The 24,685-nt window shown below is 38.3% G+C and overlaps 1 protein-coding gene across 1 annotated transcript in view; it reads left to right on the top strand.

Annotated features, from left to right (window-relative positions):
* CARPA (Carbonic anhydrase-related protein A) overlaps positions 1–18,696 on the top strand; it is a 136,129-nt gene extending 117,433 nt beyond the window's left edge. The window contains exons 7-10 of the mRNA XM_072297627.1: positions 3,278–3,432; positions 10,693–10,836; positions 12,638–12,683; positions 18,437–18,696. Of these exons, the coding sequence (XP_072153728.1) occupies positions 3,278–3,432; positions 10,693–10,836; positions 12,638–12,683; positions 18,437–18,474 (383 nt within the window). The 3' untranslated portion in view covers positions 18,475–18,696. The remainder of the gene's footprint in view (positions 1–3,277; positions 3,433–10,692; positions 10,837–12,637; positions 12,684–18,436) is intronic.
* The last annotated feature ends 5,989 nt before the right edge of the window (positions 18,697–24,685 follow it).

The raw sequence follows: 24,685 nt of genomic DNA, 5'->3' as shown, positions 1-24,685 counted from the left end.
CCTTTTTTTGCGGATCTAAATTCAGGCGTTTAGGGACTCCTTCACGGCTTTCGTTGAGGTACTTCCTCCCTATTGAAATTCTTCTCTTCAGTCGTGCTATTTCTAAAGAATTCAATACAGAAAGGCTAATAGTGAAACCATATCAACGGTGAAATTTCGGAACCATGTTTGTGTTTATGTTGTTAAAAAATTTCCTCACCTTATTAGACGTCATAATGGGGAACAAATCAACACCACTCCTTGAAACTTCTGCACAATTTTCTTTATGTGGAGAAGAAAAAGTATGCGAGTTTTCAAAGAACGGCATTGAATAGTTTTCCGCAGAAAAAAGAATGGATAACAGGAAGTTACTAGGCCCCGATCAAAATATGTGATTTCGGAAATATTCATCGTCGGTTTAAAGAATGGTCATCGTGGTCGAATTTATTCTAACAATTTTTTCTGGAGTACTTTCATACATCGTCGGTTTAAAGAATTGGTCATCTTGGTCGAACCTACCTATTCTAATAATATATTTCTGGATCACTTTTATACAATTACAAAACTAAAAACACTTGTCTTAGTTTTTCGTTTGATATTCTACTTTATTTTGAGCGCAGTAAAGAACCCTAATACGTAATTAAGGAGTCACTTTAATTCGTTCAGCTAGGGTCTCTAAAAATAAATTAGAAAATATTCCTTCATGAAATTCCGCTTTGAACTATTCAATCAATAATCTTAAAAAGTTTCATCAGATGTAAATTATTCAGCTGAAATCATGCAAGTTTTGGACCGTGTCATTCTGAAAATTGTAATGTTAAGTATACTTTGATGGAGTTAGCTAGTTATGAAAATCTACGACCTGGATAAGCATGGCTATTTTTGTCGGAGTTCACAGGTCTAAATTTTAAGGTCAACCTTGAAAAACTAAACCTTAAAATTTTTAAACCAAAATTTTGATAATTTTAGAATTGGATTCAGTTAATGCATGTACCTATTTTCTGAAATTACATTATTTCAATGACTCAAATTTCTTCTTTTATACACACTGTTCTAAAGTCCACACTATTATTAGGCATCCACTTCTTCAGGGCTCTCAACTGTCAGAACTGAAATATTCTTGAATTCTCTTGATTTGGACATCGTGTATAAGCTACTCATAGTTGTAAGCACGCTTATTGCTCGAAAAAATAAACTCCTTGAATCTTGGGAAAATAAAAATTTTTGTCCGGTTAATGACCCTCTTCCTTCATGTGGTCGGAAACTCAACTATCGTTCACAATTCTTCTTTTGAACGCATGAAGAAAAACTAGAAGAGGAGGAGACCTGGGGTAATATAGGAGTGATCTTATGTAAAAGGAGGTGAGAGCACAGCATTTGCGAAGTTATGTGATATTTGCTCAATATTTCCTCAACCTCTTATCTTCAAGGAGCTCACACATCGTGGAAGTGCAGATGACGCAAGCGAGGAGGTTGGAAAAATATATGGGCTTCGCCGTTGTTTCTGTAACGTAATTTTGTTTTTAAGGGAGTAAAAAGCTTGCCGTATTCTCTCTCAGCTCAGCCCTGCTTGATTTCATTGCCCCCCTCGCGTAAGAACGTATCTGGGTTTCCAAATGACCTCCGTTTCACACATAAATCCATGCTTTCTGTGGCTCATGCAGAAATCAAGATACGCCTATGCGCCAGACGAGCTACGATTCTCCCACCCACTCTCCAACTTTCAGACGTACGCTTTAAATCAAAACGAGTGACCTTTACTGAAAATCCAAGCTGTGGTTTTCCTTTATCATGTGTCCTCCTCTAGTTTGGTCAAGAATATAATTAATAATTTATGTTCATTAAGGGATTAAAAAAATATTTCAAAATTTGCTATAAAATTGCCTCCTAGAGTTTGGTAAATCTTCATGAGAGGTGATGATGGATCATCAGACAAGGTGCAACATTAAGAATTCTGAAAAACGTTACCTGATTTCGCGCAGAACATGATTCGCGAAACGAAAATTACTCAAATCAACTCCTAAACAACATGTTAAATGTTTTTCCATCCGCAAATTTAAACTTCTCGCTCATGAAAAAACAACGGTCCGTGTAAGTCAAAGTCCGCACTTTCTGTTACCGAAACAGTCTCTGTGCTACAAAAATATGGCAACTCTAACCTTGTCACTTCGACTCAGCTGATGCAAGTTGTTAACACTTTGAAGAACACACGGTAGGAAAAGAACGTTGCTCGATGGAGAAGCCTGCAAAGTCATTTTAGCGCGCGATTTCACTCAAGTAGACTATTGTTTTGTTTGTGAACGGGGAATTCGAATTTCTCGTGCTTAATGTAGACTAAAAGAATTTATATCTTAATTAGGAATTCTTCTTTTTCATCTTCCATTAACGACTAGGGTATGGCCATGTGTGTCAGGCCATCCAGTATGGAGCACGATAAACTATATAAATAAACTATAATACACTTTTTATAAATTACATTAAAAGTTAGGAATTGATTTCAGTATAATTTTCGTCGCGCGAACCGCGTTTCACGCAAAATTTTGGTGAGGTATAACGTGAATCAGAAAGCTTGAATTTGCACCTTGTCTACAGGTCCATGTAATCAAACTTAGTGGAATTTTATTAATTATGCATTCAGTTTGCAACACCAATGACTCTCTTAATTCCTAACGGGCGTAAAAACAAGGCCTGTTTGCGTCTCTCCCGTCTTCAGGTGTGTCCCTCATGTGGCCCTTGAAGCACCACCACAAATGAGACAGATGGGAAAACGCATGCACAAAACGTAAATAGAGCAAGAGAAAGGGCGCGCATTGATGACGGCGCAAAGATACGACTACTCGTGCTTCTTGGATGTCCGTGTTGCACTTGCGAAATTGAAGGCGCGACGGCGGCGCGGCGTCAGACACGAACTCTCAATACACACTTTTATGCGATTAGATATCGCTCAGATTCGGGAGAAACTTTTTCAAAAACGAGGCCTGAATACGTCCTTCCTATCTTCGGCTGCCTTGACACCCGTTTTTTTTCAAATTTTTTGAATTTGATGTATGCTATTTTTTTACGGTGTATTTCTAGACTTTTATCTCAAATTCGTATGTACCGGATCCGAACAACCAGCAGACCACGTGTTTTTAGCAAACTTTGGGTCAATTTGACCTGACTCGGGCATGTAAGGGATATTATGTGTACATATTCTAATTGAATCCAAAGAATATTGTAAAACAAAATGTTTTAATAGCTTCTTATGACAGGATTCAGCTATTTTATTTAACTTCATACATGATATTTGATGTTGCAGGTGCATTTACACCAATTAAATATTTATCACTAAGGAGCCTTTTACCCGACACGGAGCATTTCATGACTTATGAAGGCTCAACGACGCATCCAGGCTGCTGGGAAACCGCTGTTTGGATCATACTCAATAAACCTATCTACATTACAAAACAAGAGGTAAGATACATTCCAACTTTCTGAGATATATTGATTACTCATTACTTTTTTTTTTTTTTTTTTTTTTTTAAATCAAGGAAAGCTGAAAGTCGTCAAAATTAACCAGGGAAAATATCAATGAAAATATATTTTCTGGCATTTCGTTCACTATATTTTGTCGCTTTGTTCTCATTTTTCAAGACGTCATATGCCAGACGAAAATAAAAGCATGATAAATGATGAATTGTAAGGGATTATATGACCTCCGTGAAATGGGTTTCGAAGTTACTTGAACTCGAGGTTTCAATTTCTTCGATGAGGAAGTTTGATAGTCAACCGAGTTATTCCTCTTTGTCTTTGATGACGAACAAAATCCCACTTGGTGGGGAGAGAATGAGGGCATTCCATTTTAAAGTGATCCCAAGTTCATTCATTAGTTCTGCCCCCGAGGAACATCAACGGCAGCTCTTAATTTTTTAAACCGTGAAACTGTAAAATGTATCCCTTTAATTCCTTTGATAATTTAAAATACAAGGAGCGCGTCGAGTTATTAATTTGATATTTTTTTTTACTTATTCGGGGAAGAGAAAAAAAGTTTTTTCCTCGAAACTTCTTCTTTCTTCTTTTTCTCTAATTGGGAAGTATTTTAGTAGCCCCTTTGACAGCGGAAGAGTTGATGAAAAGAATTCGCAAGACTTGGAAAGCATTTCCAGTTAATAACAGTTGTTCACATCTATGCGACATTAAAGGGATAATTCTTTTTTCATTTTACAAGTAGAGAAGTGCGGTTTGCTAGCTCGAAATAATTTTAATAATAGGATTGATCTCATTTCTATGTAAAGAGCTTAACACTGTCCTTGCTTTTCTTATTGTCTTCATTAGTTTTTTCCCTGGGGCTTTCTTATTTTCCTTTGTTGCAGCTTTGTTTTTCTAATTAAAATTGGTAATACATTTGATTTTTAGACATTTTTTTATTGTTTGCCGCAAAAGAGTTGCCGTTGAAAATGCACTCTTCCAAATTTAGATTCTAGAAGCATGCAGACATTTTTTTATAAGAAATGTAATGAGAAAAACTATACGGAAAAACTTGTTTCACTAGAAACTGTTCTTTAATTGATTTAATATACTTACTACTAATTAAGTGTAAATACTTACGAAGAAAATTGGCCCCAAAAATAAATCACACTACCCAAGTTTTGCTATGGCACACAGTAGAACGCGACTCTCGGAGAAGTTGGATTTTTCATGATTTAATAATAGTGTAAATGTTGATGTTTATTTGATTACATTAAACATTTTAAGGGGCACCACTTGATGGAAACTTAACTAGAGAACCAATCGAATCACTTTAAAAAGTCTACGTTTTGTGTCAACGTAAATATAACCTTTTAAAGTATTTACTCCACACCTTGTCCGACCTCTTTCACCAACTCGCTCCACTGTGCGCCAGAAAATATTAGGTGAAAGATAATTTTGGCTCTCTCCTCGGAAAAAGCATACGAAACAAAAACTGCTTCTTCCGGGAGGAGCGATGAATAATTTGCACAATGACTTGTGCAAGTCCCTCGATAGGAAGATGCTAGAGCGTTGCTCTTAAAAATGTATAAGGGCTCGGTTTCAGCTGAGTGAAAGGGGCTTGGCGGTGGGCGCAACGATCAGTGTGATCAGCGGTGAGAACGATTCGATCACAAAACACATGGGGGGGGGGGGAGTGATTGGGGGGAAGGGTTGAAGGGGCGGAAGCGGAGACGGAAATTAAAGCATGTGAGATTGGATTGAAGCCGAGCTCATGGCTACGCGGCCAGCGGAGTGCTCCAAAGCAATCTGCAACCGAAAACCGCGTTTAGGCTGCATTGTCAGACTTTTAGTAAACTGAACAGTTGAGCTTGGTCGTGATCGTCTAGGTGAAAAAGGACCTCGCACTGAGATAAAAAGTTCGCTGGTATGAACTGAGCCCAGGTTCTTATAGGCCCTCTAAGGGGCCGTTCAAGTATTACAAGGAAAATATTAAATTGCTGATTTAACAATTCAATTGCTAAAAAAAAAGTGACTGCAATGTTTCAATGTGGATTTTACAACAAAAAAATGCTACATTTTAACTACCCTGGTTAAATTAGCTTACAGTACTGCCGTGCTAAGGAAAAACGCCGAATGAGCCTTCAGGCGTTGCCAAATTTCCTTCGGAAAATCACTAATTTTCAAGAAAATTTGTGCATATTTTTCTTCCAATTTCTCAGATGATTTTGTTCATAATTTGATCTAAAGAGTCTGAAAATTTCAAGGAAAAATATTGATAATTCTCCTCAAAAATAAACATTTTATCGAAAGAAACTTGACAACTGTCGAATGTTTATACGGCGTTCTTCCTTAGCACGGCAGAGTAGTGGTTGAAGTAGCATTTTTTTGTTGTAAAATCTACGTTGAAACATTGCAGCCACTTTTTTTAGCAAATGAATTGTTAAATCAGCAATTTAATTTTTTCCGTGTACATAACGCACTTAGGGGGGAGGGCGGGTTTGAGCCAGCGTTATTTAACAAATTCGAGACAGGGGGGGGGACTTTGTTTCAACTTGAAACTTCGAGAAAACAGCTTTTCAAGCTGTTTTCTCAGCGTTTCCTTGATTTTTCATAATTGATGGGCGGAGGAGGGGGTGTCAGGCCAGCGATACTTCATTCAAAAGGGGGGGGAGGGTTGCGTTTCGGACGCGTTCAAAGGGACGGAGGGGTGCAAATGAACTCAACTTCAAGTACTTAGGGGCACTAAGTGTTACTTCACAGAAAAGCGACAATTTAGCATTGAAAGTGGTGTCGGTCTGGCGCGAAAATTCTTGGGGTGCTAATACGATTTTGAGGGTCTCTCCTTCCTGGTGGGGCCTTCCCTAACTAACCCACAGTCCTCCTTTATTTGGATTTATTTATGGTTTTAAGGGTCCTATCTATTCCTACCCAATTATTCCTATACCTAATTATTCCTACCTATACCTCCCAAGCCACCAGGCAGAGTTTCTGGGATGCTGAAGTACCCTAGCCTAGAACCCCTAGCCTCACCACCCCTGTCTGTATATTCTTCAATTGAAAAGAGGAAATGTAGTAAGAATAGGAACCTTCGAACAAACAAAAGCGGGTCCAAACCTACAGCCTTTGACGTTAGCCGGACCTGAAGAGTTAGAAAAGTGCCTAAGCAAACTGACGGACAGTTAAAGTTACAACCAACTCGCTTTTGCGCTTTTGCGTCTATGATGTTAGGATTAGAAATCGTGATCATGTTCCTCTGAATGATAAATTGAGGAAATAAAAAAGATAGGAATGGAAAAACATAAATACATAAATAAATGAACAAGCAGTTCTAAACAAAAATTTGAAGAGCGCGCCGATATCGAGGTCTAAATTACCTGAGAGCATACCGAATTTATAACTGAACAGAAAAATAATAGATGCCTCGATTGCAAAGTTGCATATAGTGTCCGCCACTTTCGCCATCTTGGAGTTTTGAATTTTAAAACTTTAACCGCAAATTCGATTTTTACGTGAAAGAATACCGCCGGAAACCGAGTTTTACAAACACCCATTGACCAGGAGTCGGGTTAGTATTTTAGGCCATATCCACCCTCTTGGATGTTCAAGGTTTGAAAATTTGAGTTTCCTGTCCAAGAATGCCGCCTGGTACCGAGTTTGACAAAAATCGATCGCACGGGAGCCGCGCATTGTACAACGAGTAGGACTCGACCCGGTGGTAAGGGACACGAGTCAAGTTACAAACGTTAGTGCGCCTTCAATTTCGCCTGATACTATGCAATACTTCCAAGGTGGAATAGTTGCTCATAGCGCCTTTCTACAGTGTCGTTTTGCCTTGATGGCAGAAGATCGCTGTTGCCGCTGACAACCATCTATGGCGCGTGCGTATTGGACATTTTCTCATCACCGATTGAGAGGTAAAAACATTCATATCTCAATTTGCGATGTCGTAAGTTGTTCATTCCCTCTTTTATACGTGTAAACCGATGTGAACATTCAAAAATCCGTCGTGAAATAACATTTTTGAATGAACTTAAAAAAGAGGTGTCTATCAAGATTTTATAATAGGCAGATTTGATCTCTTTACGCATACACGTCTGATAAATTTGATGTCAATTATAAAACTTTTATTCATCCAAAAGCATAAAAATGAAACCTTTTAATATCACGCACTTTTATAATTAGTACTTGCGGGGATTTTAATACATCGAAAAGAGGACAAATTCTTACAGCTGTTAGCAAATCGTTTTGAATCTGCCCAGGACTTTTTCTCGTGGGAAGAAAAGGTGCGAAAATGATAATAAAATCGGAAAGTAACGAACACAACATCAACAGGTACCCGAAGTCGGAGTTCATTTATAGCCCTCGGGGGCGATATTAAAATGCTGTTATATATACTCAGATAGCAACTTAAATTCTGCGCCGCGTTGTTTCAGAAGGCCTCAAGATGTTTCGAAGAACGTGATTTATGTTATTGCAACGCTCAAGTCAAAGATAGTACGCAGAGCACGATCTTAGAATAGAGCATTCTTGTGAAGAGCGTGACCCTCCATCTACCCCCCCCCCCCCCCCTCTTTTAACCACAGAGCGTGTTCTCACGTTACTGTAATCGTTTCGCTACGAGCTCTCCACTCTTGGTCTTTACGCTATGATTAAACATCGGGATACCTCGTGTACTTTGACAAAAATATTTGAGAGGCGGTTTGACAAAAAGAACCCTACTAAAACCGATCACGTTGGCACCATGTTATGTTGAGTGACACACGGTGTACCATGTTGACGTCAACTGGTGTCAAAATGGTATCAACATGGTCCCATCATTGTTTCGTTTTGGCACCGTGGCGGTCACTGTCGGGCAATGCTACCAATTTGGTGCTAATACCAGTTGGCGTATAGACACATAGCGTTAAATGGCAGAAATTGTATCGTCAACCATTAAAAGATGACGTTGTTAAAAATCGAGGAGTTAAATTCGGTGCCGGAGTCTGTATAGCGCCCAAAAGACACGAGTGGTACGAATGCGAAGTGAAATTAGCAGCATGAACACGTATGACACTCTGCAAAAAGAGGAAATTCCGCTCTGTAATAGTGTAAGTCATTCCGTAAGGAGAACAGATACCACTCCGTATTCATATATCACTCGGGGGTGTGGTCTTCTATCACTTCGAGCGGTTACCTATCTTCAACCTCCGTCCTCGTCAAGATTGGTTTTAGTTTGATGAAACATTCAAAACCGTATTCATAAAATAAATGAAATATGCGTGTAGTTTTATAGTTAAATTTCCATGGTTAACGTTCATGCTTATTGATATGAAAACACAGACGCACTGATCATTTTCAGCTGTAATTTAAGTCCTCAGCAATATAGGTTGACTCAAATACAGATGAAGAATCGCATTCACAATTGCGTTTTGCTTGCACGCGGCTTCATTTTATTTCCCTCTAAAAACTTGGCTCTCTGAACTCAGCATTATTTAATCACATGCCCATTTGCGCAGTCCTCGAGCTCAAATACCAGAGTGTCGTTGGACTAATTGAAAACCTGAAAATTGTGACGGATCACGAAAAAGTGTCATTAGACCCCTCCCCTTCCAAAAAAAAACTGCGAATACCTGGGTTCTGTCCCCAATAATTTTCTAATCACTTGAATCAATTATACGCAACAGTTCCATGGTATAATGACTACCCTGTTGTGAATTCATGTCCTTTAACAAGGTTTTTTATTGTTCGCGGGTGGAATAATATAATAAAACCGTTTCTCGCCGTGAGACAAACCGTTTTCAACAGAAACAGGGGCCGAACGCAGATGATAGATTATCGATACTTCCCTATTTGAAGCTATGGTAAAGAATCGATCATTAAGGTGTTCATTGTGAACACCCTGTTTATCGATCCTTTTCCATTGCTTTAAATGACAGATTAATCAATATATCGCAAATCACGTCACGTCACTGAGTAGAAATTGGGTAGCTTCAAGTGTTACAGAAAATATTGGTGTACCTTTGTACGCTAAGCTCAGTTTGGCAAGACCGCCTGAGCGTGCCACCCGCATGTGAATCCTGAAACAAGAAACGACCCGTGTAAACCATGTTGATTTCGCACCTACCTCTGATTCGCAAAATGTATTTTTCCTCCTGGCTTCCTGCTCTCCTTAATTGTTCAAACTTTGCGAAAAGAAGGGAAGATGTCTTTCTGTAGAGTATTTTGTAGACAAAATTATGGCTTTTCAGTCTTTTCCGCACCGAAAAAAAAGATTGGTAGAATTCACCATTCCTTCACGCTGTATTTCACACAGCGTGAAGGAATGATAAATTCTACCAATCTTTTGTTTTCAGTGCGCGGCATTGTGGCATTGCATCTATTATCGAACTTGATTATAATATTCTCATTTATGATAATGACAATAAAATCGCGTGAACGTCGGAAAGACGTCTACTTATGGGACGATTTTTCAGCGCTCGGAGGAAAATACAACATTACAATCGAAGATCAATCCCAAACGATAGGCGATAAAACTCGGTTTTTGAGCTCCGGATTTCTCCCTCAGAATGCGAGACGCGGAAAGTTCGAAATTCAGGACCATTCTTGAACTAACGCGCATTCACTTTTTAATTCCTTAAATTATCTTTGGATTTATCGGTGTTTCTCCTCTCAAAGTAACTTCTGCCTTCGCGGTTGGCATGGCATCACTACTCGTGCATGACGCCCAAGTATAAATTTCACTATGCATTTTATTGTATTAATCCGTTTTCAACAATTGTAGTTCATCCACCTATAATGAATATTTTTCGTGAATCTTAGCTATTTTCCTTTAATTATTTATATTTAATTTTTTAATTTTTTATCATACTTAGATATTACTTTATTCCTCCACTTTTACAAAGTTTTATGTATTCATATTTATAGCTAAATTAAATTACACGGGAAAAAATGGATATCAGATTTTACAATTAAATTGTTAGAAAGTGTGTCCGACATGTTTTAGATGTACGTTTTACAATAGTGCTAATTTAACCACTCCCGTGGTTAAAGTAGCATTTTTTAACTGTAAAATCTAAATTAAAACATGTCGGACACTGCGCAAATTGTCAAATTAGTCATTTCATTTTTCTCCGTGTAATTCATTATTCATGTTTTATTGTATTCGTTCAAATTTAAGATTTTATTTTTATTCATTCTTGTTTAATACATATATAATTTAAAGAAACATTTTCCTGGCCGAAGGAGAGTACATTTAAGAATGTGTGCACGTCCCAATTGTTGCAGCTGTATGCTTTGCGGAAACTAATGCAAGGCTCGGAGGATATTCCTAAAGCACCCCTGGGTAACAACGCCAGACCTCTCCAATCACTCAATCAAAGGACTGTGAGAACCAACATAGATTTTAAAACAAATGAAATAGCTACGCAAGTAAGTAAATCAGATTTGTTTCTATTTTGGAAGTCGATTTCATGGGTGTTACAGATTAGGACGCTTCTAAGTGCTGAGTGAAGGAATTTCACAATAGTCAATGCGTTGTGAAAGTTTTGAAAACTTACCCTCCTTTCCTCCCAGGTTTAAATGTATTATTGAAGCGGGCGAAAAGAAGCCGCAATTTTACTGCCAAAAAACATATTTTTCAACCAGATTATTCTCATGGCCACTATCAGTATGTTGCCGATATCTCACCGATACATCGCTGTTAGTACCTTACGTCCCTCCTTGGGTTTGTATATTTAGCGGGCGGAAATCATTTTTACGCGGGTAAAATAATCCGTAATAGCTTTCACATCTTGAAGAAATGGAAGTATGAATGATTAACGATTGTTATTATTCACCTCAAAGTAATACATGTTTGTATTATACTTCCCTTCTCTTGGTTGCTAATGTTTCCTCCGAGATAGCTCCGTAGCGGGGGGATAATATGCGGGGTAGTAGGTTGAGGTGAAGTGAATTAATGCGTCTAAGTCAAGCCTCTTTTTTCCCCACATTGAATGAGCAACAATCTTTGATGTCTGGACTCAGTACATTATGTTGTGACATTAAAAATGGAGATTACGTCTCAACTCTTGCAAAATTTTTTTTTTTTTTTTTTTTTTTTTTTTTTTTTTTTTTTTTAAATTTGAAGCCCATCAATATCTTTCTCTTTCATGCTCCTTTCAAATTGGGCCAATGAGCATGCTGTATTAAAATCTTCTGCTCGCGTAGTGAAATGTAGAAATTAAAAACGCAGCGCTGATATCACAACATCTCTCATTCAAATAACGTCTCTTAGCATAAGGCGAGCAATCAATCCTGTCAAGTACAGATCTCGTTGATTTGTAATATACCGTTGCACCATCCAGTCATATAGCCAACACTGCCGCACCAAGGAAATACACCGTAGGTACATTCAAAGGTTGCCAGATTTCTGGTGATGTAATAATCATCTTGGAGGAAACTTATAATAGTTCTCCTGAAAATTTTCGGGTATTTTAGGTAAAATTCCGAATAAAATCCTCTGAAAAATTGAAGGAATTATATTCACATATTTTTCTAGAAGTTTGTATTATTTCATAAAAAAATGACAGTATCTGGAGGCTCATATGGTTGTCATCCTTAGCACAGTAGAACATATTATCTCAAAAACACCACTAACACACGCTACAACAACAGCACTGATATCTCAAAAACAGGTGCTGATTTAAATGTAATAAATGAAGTCAAAGTTCAGCTAATTCAGTCAAATTTTATGGATTGTGCAAGTAAAAAATGATGATTATTTTACGCCTGGTAGGACGAAATGACTGTTATTCACTATAATGAATAATTGTCTCAATCATACAATCATTCATCACTTTGAATAAGGAAATTTTACCCGGAAATTTAACTTATCTGATCTTCATGTCTATGTGAGAAAATTTTACGGAACTCAGAGAGAGGGGTCTCGACGCACGAATTACTTTACCTCTCAGGATTAGGAGGTAGTACAAATTGTAATACAAATACCTTTCGATTTGCCAAATGACTAAGATTGTATTCCCTTCGATGCATAAAAGGCAAGTGTTCATAGACATAAGAAGGTAGTGATCCTGAGAATAGGATTAACAACTTATACGTTTTTACGTTGAAAATCAACAGATTTAGAGAGCGATAGGATATGGGGTTTCTTTGGAACAATAACCATGCACTCACTTAGGAGAAGAGGGAACATTCCGGCCTGTAACTTACACAAAGCTCTTTTCGTTTGCAGGAAAAGCAGTGCTCAGTGACAATGTTCAAAGAAATGTACTACAAAGGTAAGATCCCGCTTCCTTCGTTATTCTCTCATGCGTTATTGCATATTATATTTGTTCCTCGTTTGTTTTTCAATTTATCTTTTTCCCTCATCTTCCATATTTCTACGCCCATTTTTACGCGCCATTTATCTCTCGTACCTCCGAATTTATATTCTGTATACTTATTCATTTTATCGCACCTTTATGTCCCGCATAAACATGTCCCTGCGCACATGCTTTTATCCCCGGATTTTATACGTATTTTTGGATCAATTTAAGTCGCTTTGAAAAACATTTTGTCGTTCCCCTAAGCACTAGCTGAGCATTGGCAAAGAGATATACGTCTTCTCGTTTTAAAAATCCTTTCTATCATCCTCCTCGTCTCTTTATTTTTATAATAGAGTTTTTGTCTTTTCTTATGCTCTGCGTGCTCTTCTTCGAAAGTACAAATACATTTTTATCGGTTAATTTGGACGTTTCTCTTCTTTTAGGCGTTTCTGCTTACCAGATGAGCCCTTTTCAGCCGTTGCGACCCTTCGATGTAACATGTACTATGTGTTGGCTTGTGGGTAATAACGTCAATTTGGCACAGGCGCAAAAATTTGGATCTTTTTCATTTTTTGGTGCTTGTTAAAACTGGGGTACCTAAAATGTTCAGTGATTGAAAAAAAGTTTGTGCACGAACCTGATTACATTATTTTTGGGCCTCGTCATGTTTAAATATTTACATCGGAAACGTTCTCCCCAGACTACTTTTGAAACGGTCGCGTGATATTGTCTCCTGTTCCCGACAGTGACGTATGGTTCGGCTTTTTCTGTGGCCGCCATTTTTTTTTTAATCCCACCTCAAATTTCAAGAATAAACAAAAACAAAAATGGGCATTGTGCACTGTGAAAAATTGCTCTAGACTACCCATTACGCCCCTGAAAGTCAAAATCAGACGTTTACATTGAACGATTGATTTATTTCGTGAGAATCCAAATAGTCATCTTTTGCCTCAAACGCGAGGACACAGCTGACTGATGTGGCCGCAGTGAGCTTACGCAATTTCTGAACACGCCTTTCAATTCTCAATTCTCATATTTTGCTTTGAACTGTTTCTAAGAGTGGCAACAGCGCAGCGCCGGGACCTTCTAACAGCAGTTTTCTCGAATTTCCCGTTTTTTGCCCTAAAGCTTTAAATTGCTTCCTAACGGTCAATTTTGCAAGATTCCGGGTGTTTTTCCAGCCGCAAGATGCAAAAGTTATCTCACTTTCTTCTTCCCCATCTTAAGCCACAGCTTACCTGCCTCTGTCACAAATAGTGAAAGAACCAAAATGAATTATCCAAGTTGAAAGGCCTTTCTGGAAATGGAATAAGGAAAAGAGAGGATAATGCACCCAGGTTTTCTGGGCTCAAGCATAAGGAAACAGCGTCTCGGAATTGGACGTATTAACACCGAAAGGAAGCATGTGCATGGGCTTTTCGTAAAACATAGCTCCTTTTAGCATAAATACCCTCAATTGAGACGACAAACATTCCATCCTGAGGTATCTCGTCCTACAGAGTAACTTAACTCACCCTGTCTCGGCTGCACAGCGAGAACACAAATAAATAACCGCGCTAAATACTTCAAGTTCCTTCTACCAAAAGCGTCTTTGAGGTTTTACTCTGGCTCCCCGCCCTCTTTCTCCCCGAATTGATCACATCTAGATTCCTTTCTTTATGCATTTCTCGTTAGGGTTAAGAGGGCGTGCATTGTTCAAATAATACGTACCTCGGCGAGCACACGCTGTAAAAACGCACACTATGGTGGCGAACATATCGTCGCTCCTCCGGCGTAAAGCCTGTGTCACACTATCAAAATACTCCATGAAAATGGCAAGGTCAAGTGCTGTGATTGGTCCTAGTCATGAGATAAGCCAATCACAACATCTGAACTTGATATTTTGATGGCTAGTTTTGATAGTGTGACACAGGCTTATCTCAATTTTGGCATGCGCCCCAGAAAGCAAGGATCCCGTGGAAATTGAGGTACGCCCGACACGTCAGAGGGGCCACGATATTTTAAGACAATTCAAGGTGACTGTACACCGGAAGCGAACAAACATCCAGGTCATTCCAGGTGTTCAACAATTTTCTTGAAACATCCCTGTTACTCTTCTTTTTTCTCTTAAAATAGAACTATTCCACCTAGAATCATACAACAATCACTTATTCTAAAAAAATCAGTCTTGGAAACTCGATATTATTTAAGTATCCGCACGCTAAATACAGCAAAATGTGGCACTTGCTGAATCCTGTCGAACGGTATCCTCACGTGTTCGTTTTCTTGAGTTTTCGGGATAAGGGGATTCTAAAAGTTTCTGCAGGGGTGAGCGATTAATCGCTTTTACAAGCTTCCTAAAATACGCTGAATTACCCCTTGATAAGCTCCCTTCAAGATTGGATAAGCATGTTCTTTCTAAAACATTAAAGAATTCTTTTTTAAGTCGATGGATTTTCTCAAGTTCTGCATCTGGAAACGTCTGAATTTCCTGCAATGCCTGTTACTTTTCTCACAGAATTGCTAAATACTTTCATCCTAACATCTAAATTATTCGCATTCGCCTTTTCTAGCTTCTCTGAAATATTAATCAGTCTATCTGGCCATACGGCTATCGCTGAATGATTTCCAGTCCCGACATCCCTACCTAGAAAGAAAGTAACTTACGAGGTGTGCTAGGTTTTATGGAAACGTAATAACGTACGGACTGCCGAAAATAATTTGTATTTTGTGACTCAAATTCGTTGTTTTTTTAAAAATATTCGTCAAAGTCATGCTCGTTCCATAGCTTCAATTGAAAAGTTTTACACATTAACAATTTGTTTTGAGCCACACTGCCGTGCTGAGCAAGAACGCCGTAAATCCATCATGATTTTCCCTCGTTTTTTGGAATTTAACACTTTATAAAATAAAAACTGTTATACCCATGCACCTCACATTTTCAGGTTAAGTTCTTAATAGTATTTGCAAAAGAATTCTGTAAAAACCTAGTCCGAAGGTACACAGTTTTTCTGCTATAATACATTGTTTCCAAAACATGTAAAATGGCGCTTACGGCGTTTTTTCGTTGGACGCGCGGCAGTACAATGTTTTTCGGAGGTAAAGAAGACGAGACGCTCTAGGGCTTGTCTTGGAGAGCCGAGAGGATCTATTCAAAAGAAGAGCGGGCAAGATTGAAGGGAGGAGAGGTCAAGTTGCAGTTTCGAAGAAAGGGAAATTCAATCATCCCTTCACGGAGAAACCAAGCACTTATGGCTCCCCATAGCATTTGTCTTTACAGCGATGGCCTCAACGAGGCTCAGAAAGGATCAGATCGGATTGAAAAGGGTCTAATTCGCAAAGGAGCCGAAGGGTATTGCGTTAAGAAAACAGATGAATGAAGAAAGCGACGATAAAACTAGGAGAGCTTCTCCATGTCATAATTTGATTTGACGAAAAGAATGTCCATGTCTAGTCGGCGGAATCTCGAAGTGATCCCTGCCTCTCTTATCGCATCTGTGTAGGACCAAAGTTGGGCTCAAGCGCTGAAGGGGGATTTGAGATGTGTATTTTTACGAGAGAGCAATAAAAGATAGCGGAGATTCGAAAGATTGACTGAAATGAAGGGAGGGGTGGAGGGTGTGTGAAAGAGGGAACGACAGCTTATGAGATAACGCGAGGAAGAGGAAAAGGAAGCAAAGGCTCCTCAGCTTTGTTGCAAGGGAGCAAGGAAATGATATAGGAGGGCAAGTGAGAAAGAAAGGAACTCGCATTCTTTCAATTTAAATTATGCTTAAGGTGTGTAGTGTATGTGCTCCTGGTGGGGTGGCGCCACCGTCGGGTTGAAGATGTGTCAAACTGCTCAGCTATCTTTTACCTCACTTCTTAAACAACTATTAAAATTGTTATTCGGCCCCAGCTCGGGAGCCGAGACTCAGACTTCAACTTGTATCGAATTTTTGTTTTGTTTTTATACCTCGCTGCACCTCTGTCCCATTCGCGTCCCCGTCGACTGTGCCCCGTCTGGAATATTTCACCGGACTTAAATTGGATTTGTCGCGAAAGCTGCGCCGAGCTTCGAATGCATTTTAGCACACCCTTGTCGTTCTATTTTTAACTCTTCGACTACAGACTATTAATTCAATCACAGGCAACATTTTCTGAGGCACCAAACAGTCTGTTATTATGAAAAACAAACATCTGAAAAAACCTCCAGCGATCCAATTCGCCGTGCTAAGGAAAAATATATGTACATAAACAATCGAATGTTGCCAAATCTCCCTCGATAGAATATGCATTTTTGAGGATATTTATGAATCTTTTTCGCTGAAATTTTTAAACACTTGAAAACAAATTGCGAAGGACGATATCTATAAAATTGGCAGAAAAATACCTATAGGCAAATCCGCACTTTATTGCAGAAACCATAGCTCGCTAAGGTCTGAAGGCTCTTAAGGCGTTTTCCTTAGCATGGCAACAGTGACTGTGCTATTCTGACAGCCGCGATACGCAGATGAAAAATTTTTTTTAGTGCAGTCATTAGATTCCTGCAGGCCGATGACTGAAATTGATAGACAAAGCAAATGACGAAGAAGACAAATGGAAAATTATGTGATCCTATCGGTTAAAACGGATGGTTGCAAAGGAGGTGAGCAATGGACTAGATAAATCAAACCTTCAAAAGGCCCTACAGTTAGTCTAAAATTTCCACCGTCAGTCTATAACAACCATCCGTTGTAACCGGTGGTATCTGTCCATTTTCCATGTGTCTTCTTAGGCTATCGCTGTGTCGATCAGTTTCAATGATCAACACACGGGTGATATGGATAGCATTTAGTATAAGTGAACCACGCGATTTTTAGGGAAATCGAGTACATGGTTGACCTGCCTAAGCCTATTCATTCTCTTCAATATATTGCTCGGTGAGTTGGTGCAGCAAGTTCGCCTTCAATTTCGAGTGATACGATGCCACGCTCGCGTGGTTGAATTGTTGCATCGCGTTAATGTATACGCTAACTAAAGAGATCATTCATTTTCACAGTCATTCTTTTAAATCCAGCAACTTTAACCGTGACAGGACTTGCATAGTGAGTTGGCGCGGTAGAATCATCTACAATTTTGAGTGATTCAGTTGGTTCCCTTCCGCAAATCCATTTTCCTCTTGAAACATTCTAAGACTGAGCTAGCTGTTTGTTGGTTCTCTTCTAAAGGTAAAATAATTCCGTTTGATTAAAAAAAAAAAAAAAAAAAAAAAAAAAAAACATTGAAAAGAGTCAGTAACAGTCAACACTTTTAATTGAATACTTTGATGCATGGGCTCAATTATACCGGTTTAAACAAGTCTGGAATCCGTATTTCAGCTAGTAGAAAGTGAAATGTTGGTCTGTTGCAAGCAATTTTTAAAAACGAGAGTGTTAAGCCTTTACTCGAATTTCTCAGAAGGGCTGAAAGCGCCTTGGTTCGCACTTTTGTGAATGCAATCTATATCATCCTCAGTATATCTAGCATTGAGTACCAGTATTCTGTCAGTATCAAGCACGAATCCGATTAAGTTTACCATTCGCGTGATATGCACTGTCAGAAATCTAGTACTGGCTGCTGGATTAAGCTTATTTGAGTCAGGAATCTAGTGATCCTGTATCCCGTGTATCATGCCGCTTATTGGCGGATTTCCTTTTTTGTCTAAAATCTTGTCACCCGTAGGTATATACCGTTATTCCTATCATTTTTTCAATTTTCATAATAAATGTGGCTTAATTTTGTTACAGCAAACACATGGCGAGAGCACGACCCATTTCAAGTTTAGTTCATAGTATGCTTCAGCCTTCGTTTTACAATGTAAATATTAGTGTGACTGTTAAAGAATCTTGTTACTTTCGTGTAATCATGCAATATTCATCCTAGAATTTGTACGTTAATAAATTACAGCGTCCTTATGTTATTTTGTAGAAAATTGTTCATCCGTTTTTCAGTCCGTTAACCAAAGCCTCTTTAAATTCTGCAATAAATTTTTAATTTCAATTGTAAATTGCGTTGCGATTTTTTCCTCGTTTTGCTCCTTTAGGGCTACCTATTTTATGCAGCCAGAAAAGAAACAAGGATTTTGCTTCTAGGAGCACGGAAAAAAATCTTTGGTGCTTATAGCCATATAGTAGAAGACATTAACCATCTTGGATTCCCAGATTCGACCCCTGAGAACAATTTTGTTACGAGCAAAATGATACGATGGTTAGAAACCTCAAACCGCGATCAGGTAGGCGTTGACAACAAAGATGGTAATTCTCACCAACACTGCTGGGCGGGCGCGCTGTCCTCCGTAAACGTCCCGCACAACGTTGCTGAGATAGACCTTCAAAGATGGTAAACTGACCCATCCGGATGTTTAGTGTATCAATCATGAAAGCAAGGAGAAACTAATATTTTGTGTTTTTAGCCATAAAGAGGAGTATTTTCTTGTGAAACGTACAGCTAAAAAAATTGAATACAAAGGTGTGCAATGTCGGGGTTCGCAGCTAGGGGATGGTGGAAAAGGGTTAATCGCGTAAATAAATTTCGAAATCGAGTAAAATGAGACTTCAGTACTTATTGTGAGGTGCTGTAGTCGTATCCGACCTATCAAATTTTTGTGCCTACCGCGGGGATTGATCCTAGGACCTATCTAACCCCAGCCGAAGACCCTAACGATTGAGCTATAAAGTATGATTAGACTCTTGACCGAAAAACCTGTACATAGCTTCGATTTGAGCGGAAAACCAGGATATTCAATCTACATACTTAGATTGGTTCATTCATTTTTCTAATTTTTGTATTTCATTTTATTTTTTAACGTTATTTCAGTTTTTCACTTCAATTTATTTCGTTACTTCATTTTAAAGTTTTTACTTTATTTTTTTTCTTTACGTAATATAATTTTTCTTTGATTATTTATTTTTTATTTATTTACTTTATCTTCATTTTTTTCCCCTTTGTTTCTTTACCTAATTTTAATGTTTTACTTTATTGTTTTTTCTTTACTAAATATCATTTTTCTTTGATTATTTATTATTTATTTCTTCCCTGTATTTTACCGTTACTCAGTTTATTTTATTTATTGCAATTTTTTATTTTTTTTACTTTAATTCAGTCACTTCATTTTAATTTTTATACTTCATTAAATATCTCTTCGTTGTTATTTATAACTGCATTTTATTTATCTATTTTTTCTTTTTTGCTTTTCATGTCGAGAATCAATTCAAAATTTTCAAACTAGGATTATTTTTATGATTGGCTAAAGTGCTTCTACATTGGACAAATAAGCCCAGGCTACTTACTTGAACAAGTGAGATTATGTAGAATAGAAAATAAGAAAATTATATCTTACCCCTCAAAAGTACTGAAGCCTTGACATGGTGTTAAATATAGTGCATGCCTAGCCTACTGGTAAACCTGGGATGTTATAGCTTAACGACAGCAAACAATTAACAAGAAAAATTGGGAAAACATTAGTAACAATTGATGACTTTTTGCCATTTCCTTGGAATTTTGAATGTAGAAAAAAATCGATTTTGAAAACTATTATTAGTACCAGGAGCCTTTGGCCGCTGCGCTGCCGACAACCAATGCGGAGGAAAACAACGTACGTAAAAAGTCGTAGAACAACCGTGTTCAAGTTATCTCGGAGATTAATGGATTCAAATACCGTCAATGTTTTATTTTTGATCAATGTTTTTAAAAGAATACACACTGTTATTCTAATGAGTTTCCGCAAATTTTCCTGAGTGATTTAAAATAAATAAAAGAAAATTTGACTTAAAACGCATCATATCCGAAATCTAAGCTCAGATTCGGCTTCCTCGTGAAAAATCGATGCAATATCATGTATCATATGTCACCATATCATGAAGGAAAGAGATTAACGTAGGCGTGTAGATTCTAACATATCAGTCCGACGTGGCAACATGGGTGATTCGGAGTGAAGCTCAGCTGATGAGTAAGAAGAAGTTTGTTTTCTCGGAAACGGACGAACCAAATGCTTGACGCCGGCGTCTGGCGGCGTAGCTCAAACGTTTGAATTTTGTGCCTACTTCCGCATACCGGCCGGCTTTGATAGAATCTTTACGCCTACGATTACCGTCTTTTCTTTATGCTATGGTAATATATGATACATGAAATGGCATCGATTTTTCACGAGGAAGCCGAATCTGAGCTTAGATTTTGGGTATGATGCGTTTCAAGTTGAATTAATTTTCTTTGTGCTGCCGATAAAATTCAGTGCAACTTTCAAACAGATTCAACCAACAATTTCTTTGTAAAAAAATAAAATGGCTGTGGAAATTTTTAAACGTCGCGTGGCGCTTGTGATACTTTGCCTGGAAGGTGACGACATCGGCTCCCATTCCATCGATTAAATTCAAATTCTTAGTCTACCTAATTTCGAAAATTCGAAAAACCAAGGTGGCGGGCGTGGCCTAAAACGCTATCTCGGTTCCTGCTCGTCGAATTTTCGTAAAACTTGGTGCCAAAGGGAGGGGAGGAGGAAAGAAATTTTCAAACAGTGCAATCTATATGTCGCAGGCAAATAGTAAAATTAGGCATTTTGTCAAATGCCTAGGCAATTAGTCAAATACTAGGGGGCTATGCCCCCTGACCGCTACGCGGTCCAACCCCCCGAAGGCGCTCCGCGCCATCAATTGGCAACTTCGAGGCCCTATTTTTACCTCCTATCAGTGTTAGTTTTATTTTTCCCCACAAAAATGACGATATGAGGTATAGTTTACTTTTAGAATGAAATAATTTTTGGTTTTGATGAATATTTTAGTTCGTTTTATTCCGTTCTTTTTTAAATCAGTGAAAAATTTAACATCGTTCGAGTTTCTGAATTGTTGTAATAAATGCCCTTTAATTATCATTAAAACCGAGCAGAGTCAAGAATAATTAATTGCGCGAAGTCATATAGTTTTGCGGCGACTTTACCGTCGCCCGAGCCAGGGACGGGAAAAGGAGTACGCAGTACGCTCCACGAACATATTACACGCTTATCAGTCACACAAGGTGGGTTGAATATGAATTCTTGAAAATGTATCAACATACTTTCCCTAATCAGCCCATATCTGATTGCATTTTTTGGTGACTCAATGTTGGTAAAGCGTAAAAAATTGACGGAGCAGAGACTACTAACAAAATACTTCAATTGAGTTATCTGAGATGGTGACCTTCATAATCAACAAGTTTATAATTTGCACTAACGCATTCTGTAGTTTTTTTTTCTTTTTTTTTTTCTGCTGGTTTAATGGCTTCGTGTCTAGCACCTTCAGCCAACCTTAGACAATGTTTAGTGTCCGTAGACATCGTGGGATCTCCATGCTCCAGGCTTTTCCCATTTTCAGGGATTAGGGCCGAGGAGAATCTGTTTCAGCAGATCTACTCGTCAATTCCATGAAAATTAGACGCCACCACCGGGATTCGAACCCGGGACCTATTGACCTAGAGTCCGACGCGCTGACCACTAGGCCAACCTGGCCGGCTTCTGTAGTTCAATGAGCCCACTTAACCAGTAGCATCAACCAAAAACAAGATAGGTGAAGCGCAAGCGCACTCTTTGGTGCAATGAGTCAACTTGATGGAGCAGTTTACCATCAATTTTGTCTCGGTGAACAGATTTGTAATAGCTAGTAGCAACTAATTGAAAATGACTGATTTCCCTAAAGACGTTGTGGACAATACAATGCCGTTGGTTATTCTATCAATTTTTTCATGCATGTATACGGCACCAACTTTTAATTAACAAAATCAAGATGGTTATCCGCGCACAGTCATTTTTTTCCATGATCACACCTCCATCGAGCACATTCTAAATATTAATTTTGATTTCTCACCCACCCCCTTATACACTAACTTTTCAACATATATAGACAAAACAATTTAAAACTTGCGAGTTTTTCTGTATGAAATTCAGCAACTTTTGTAACCAATAATTATCGTAAGGAGGGCGAGTGGGAGTAGACTTTGAACGTCTTTTTCGAAAATGTTCAATTTGCAAATTTACGACTTACGCCTTTAAATTCGATGCAAGAAAAAAGCAAAACATATGCACGCCTTTTGTTGGTCTCAAAAAAGCTTTCAGGGAGATAATTTGAGTTAAACTATTAGTGTGCAATTGATTTTTATCCTCAACCTTTAAATATAATGGTAATTTTTTCTCTATTAATTTGAACTTTATATATCGTCACCTTCCAGGCAAAGTATCACAAGCGCCATGCGACGTTTAAAAATTTCCGCCGCTATTATACTTTTTACAGAGAAATTGTTCAACGAAGCTGTCCGAAAATTACACCGAATTTTCTTTGTGCTGCCGATAAAATTTAGTGAAATTTTCGAACAGATTCAACCAACAATTTCTCAGTAAAAAAATAAAATGGCGGCGGAAATTTTTAAACGTCGCATGGCGCTTGTGATACTTTGCCTGGAAGGTGACGATATCTCGGTAGAACCGCGTCTGCAGGTGCAATGTGTGTTTCCACTTACGATTCCAATTTGGACATTACTTTTCAATTTCACATCAAACATTAACTTTTCAATAGACAAAACGCTCACACATATTTCAGAGTTACGCCCTTATTACGGAGAGTGATGGGGGGGGGGGGGTAGTAGAGGAACCTATTTTTGAGGGTTTCCTCTTGAATACCTTAGTAACTGTCTTTCCATTGCACCTGAAAACTTTTGCACGCCTGCCAATACCTGATTGACCGAATAAATCAAATACAAGTAAAACAATTTAATCTGTGAAACACAGCTGCATATTTTCGAATAAGTTATCATCGTGCTCATTTGTTTTAGTAGCGTGTGTTTGTGATGCGTTTCAAGTTCTGTAATTGTAAAGCTTTGATTTGATGAAAATGACGTTACAACGTCGACGTTTGTCGTGACGTTGACGTTTCTCTTGAAAGCTTACATGAAATTGGATATTAACCTTATATTTGGAATGCATGAACGAAAATTTAGATTTACATTCCATCTTGCGTTTATCGATGGTGTGATTGCAAAAACGCATATCTCGTTTGCGGTGTCTTATGATCTCCGCCTCTATTTAGTTCCATGAAAAGAGGACGAGCCCAACAGTATTGTTCGGAATTTTCACAGAATATTCATCCCACGAGAGAAAAAATTCAGAGAAGTTTTTTTTTAAAAAAAAGTTAAGTATTTCTATATGTATTTGAAAAATGAATTATTACAGGAAGTATAAACGGACCGAGATGCACTTTTTTCCAGATTCACCGTCGGGATAAATGTAAGATTTTATGATTATAATGCACGAGGATTCTTGCCTTTTTCACAAAAAGAGGTTTTTATAATAAACAGTATGCGAATAAATAGTACAAAAGTAACTGTAATAAATAGGTAAAAGGTAAAGGTAATAGTAATAATCAGGTAATAAATGGCATGCTAATATAGAGCTATTCGCATACTATTTATTCAACAGGCCATAATCGTGTTTCCAGGAAAAGATCGGCAACACTGTGACCGTCTTGCAATTATTCGTGCATCACACGGCCGAGTAATATCAAGCGACTAATATCCCTCGTAAAGATTCCTGATCGCAAGTAAAAATTCAAACTTCTCATATTATTTTGATAAGGAAAAATGTGTTTTGTGCCTTTGATTGGCAACGATGTGGATACAGCTAAAGCACAGCGGAGGGAGAGAGAGAATGAAAATTAATATGAAAAATGGTAACGGCCGGAAGACGAAGGAAGATGCATAGATGGGCGGTGAAGTGGGGGGGGGGGGGATTGTTAGGGTTGCAAGGTTAATCGTCAGAGTCGGATGATAATGCAAGTATTCATTATGAATGGAAGGCGGGTTAAAAGAAATTGCCACTTACTTAATATGTTAATGAAGATAAGATGCGCAGTATCAGCGTTTTTTACGCCGGCCGAGGCGAGCCGTTGAATGTTGGTATCAACATCCTTCTGAGCGCTTTGTCAACATGACTGTCAACAAAGCTCTGCTCCTCGAATCATCCTCCTGCCTCCACCCTC

Source organism: Bemisia tabaci, chromosome 3 (genome assembly GCF_918797505.1).
Source record: "Bemisia tabaci chromosome 3, PGI_BMITA_v3".
NCBI classification, from domain to species: domain Eukaryota; kingdom Metazoa; phylum Arthropoda; class Insecta; order Hemiptera; family Aleyrodidae; genus Bemisia; species Bemisia tabaci.
Note: the sequence above shows the minus strand (reverse complement) of the source record. Positions and strands in the feature narration are given on the sequence as shown.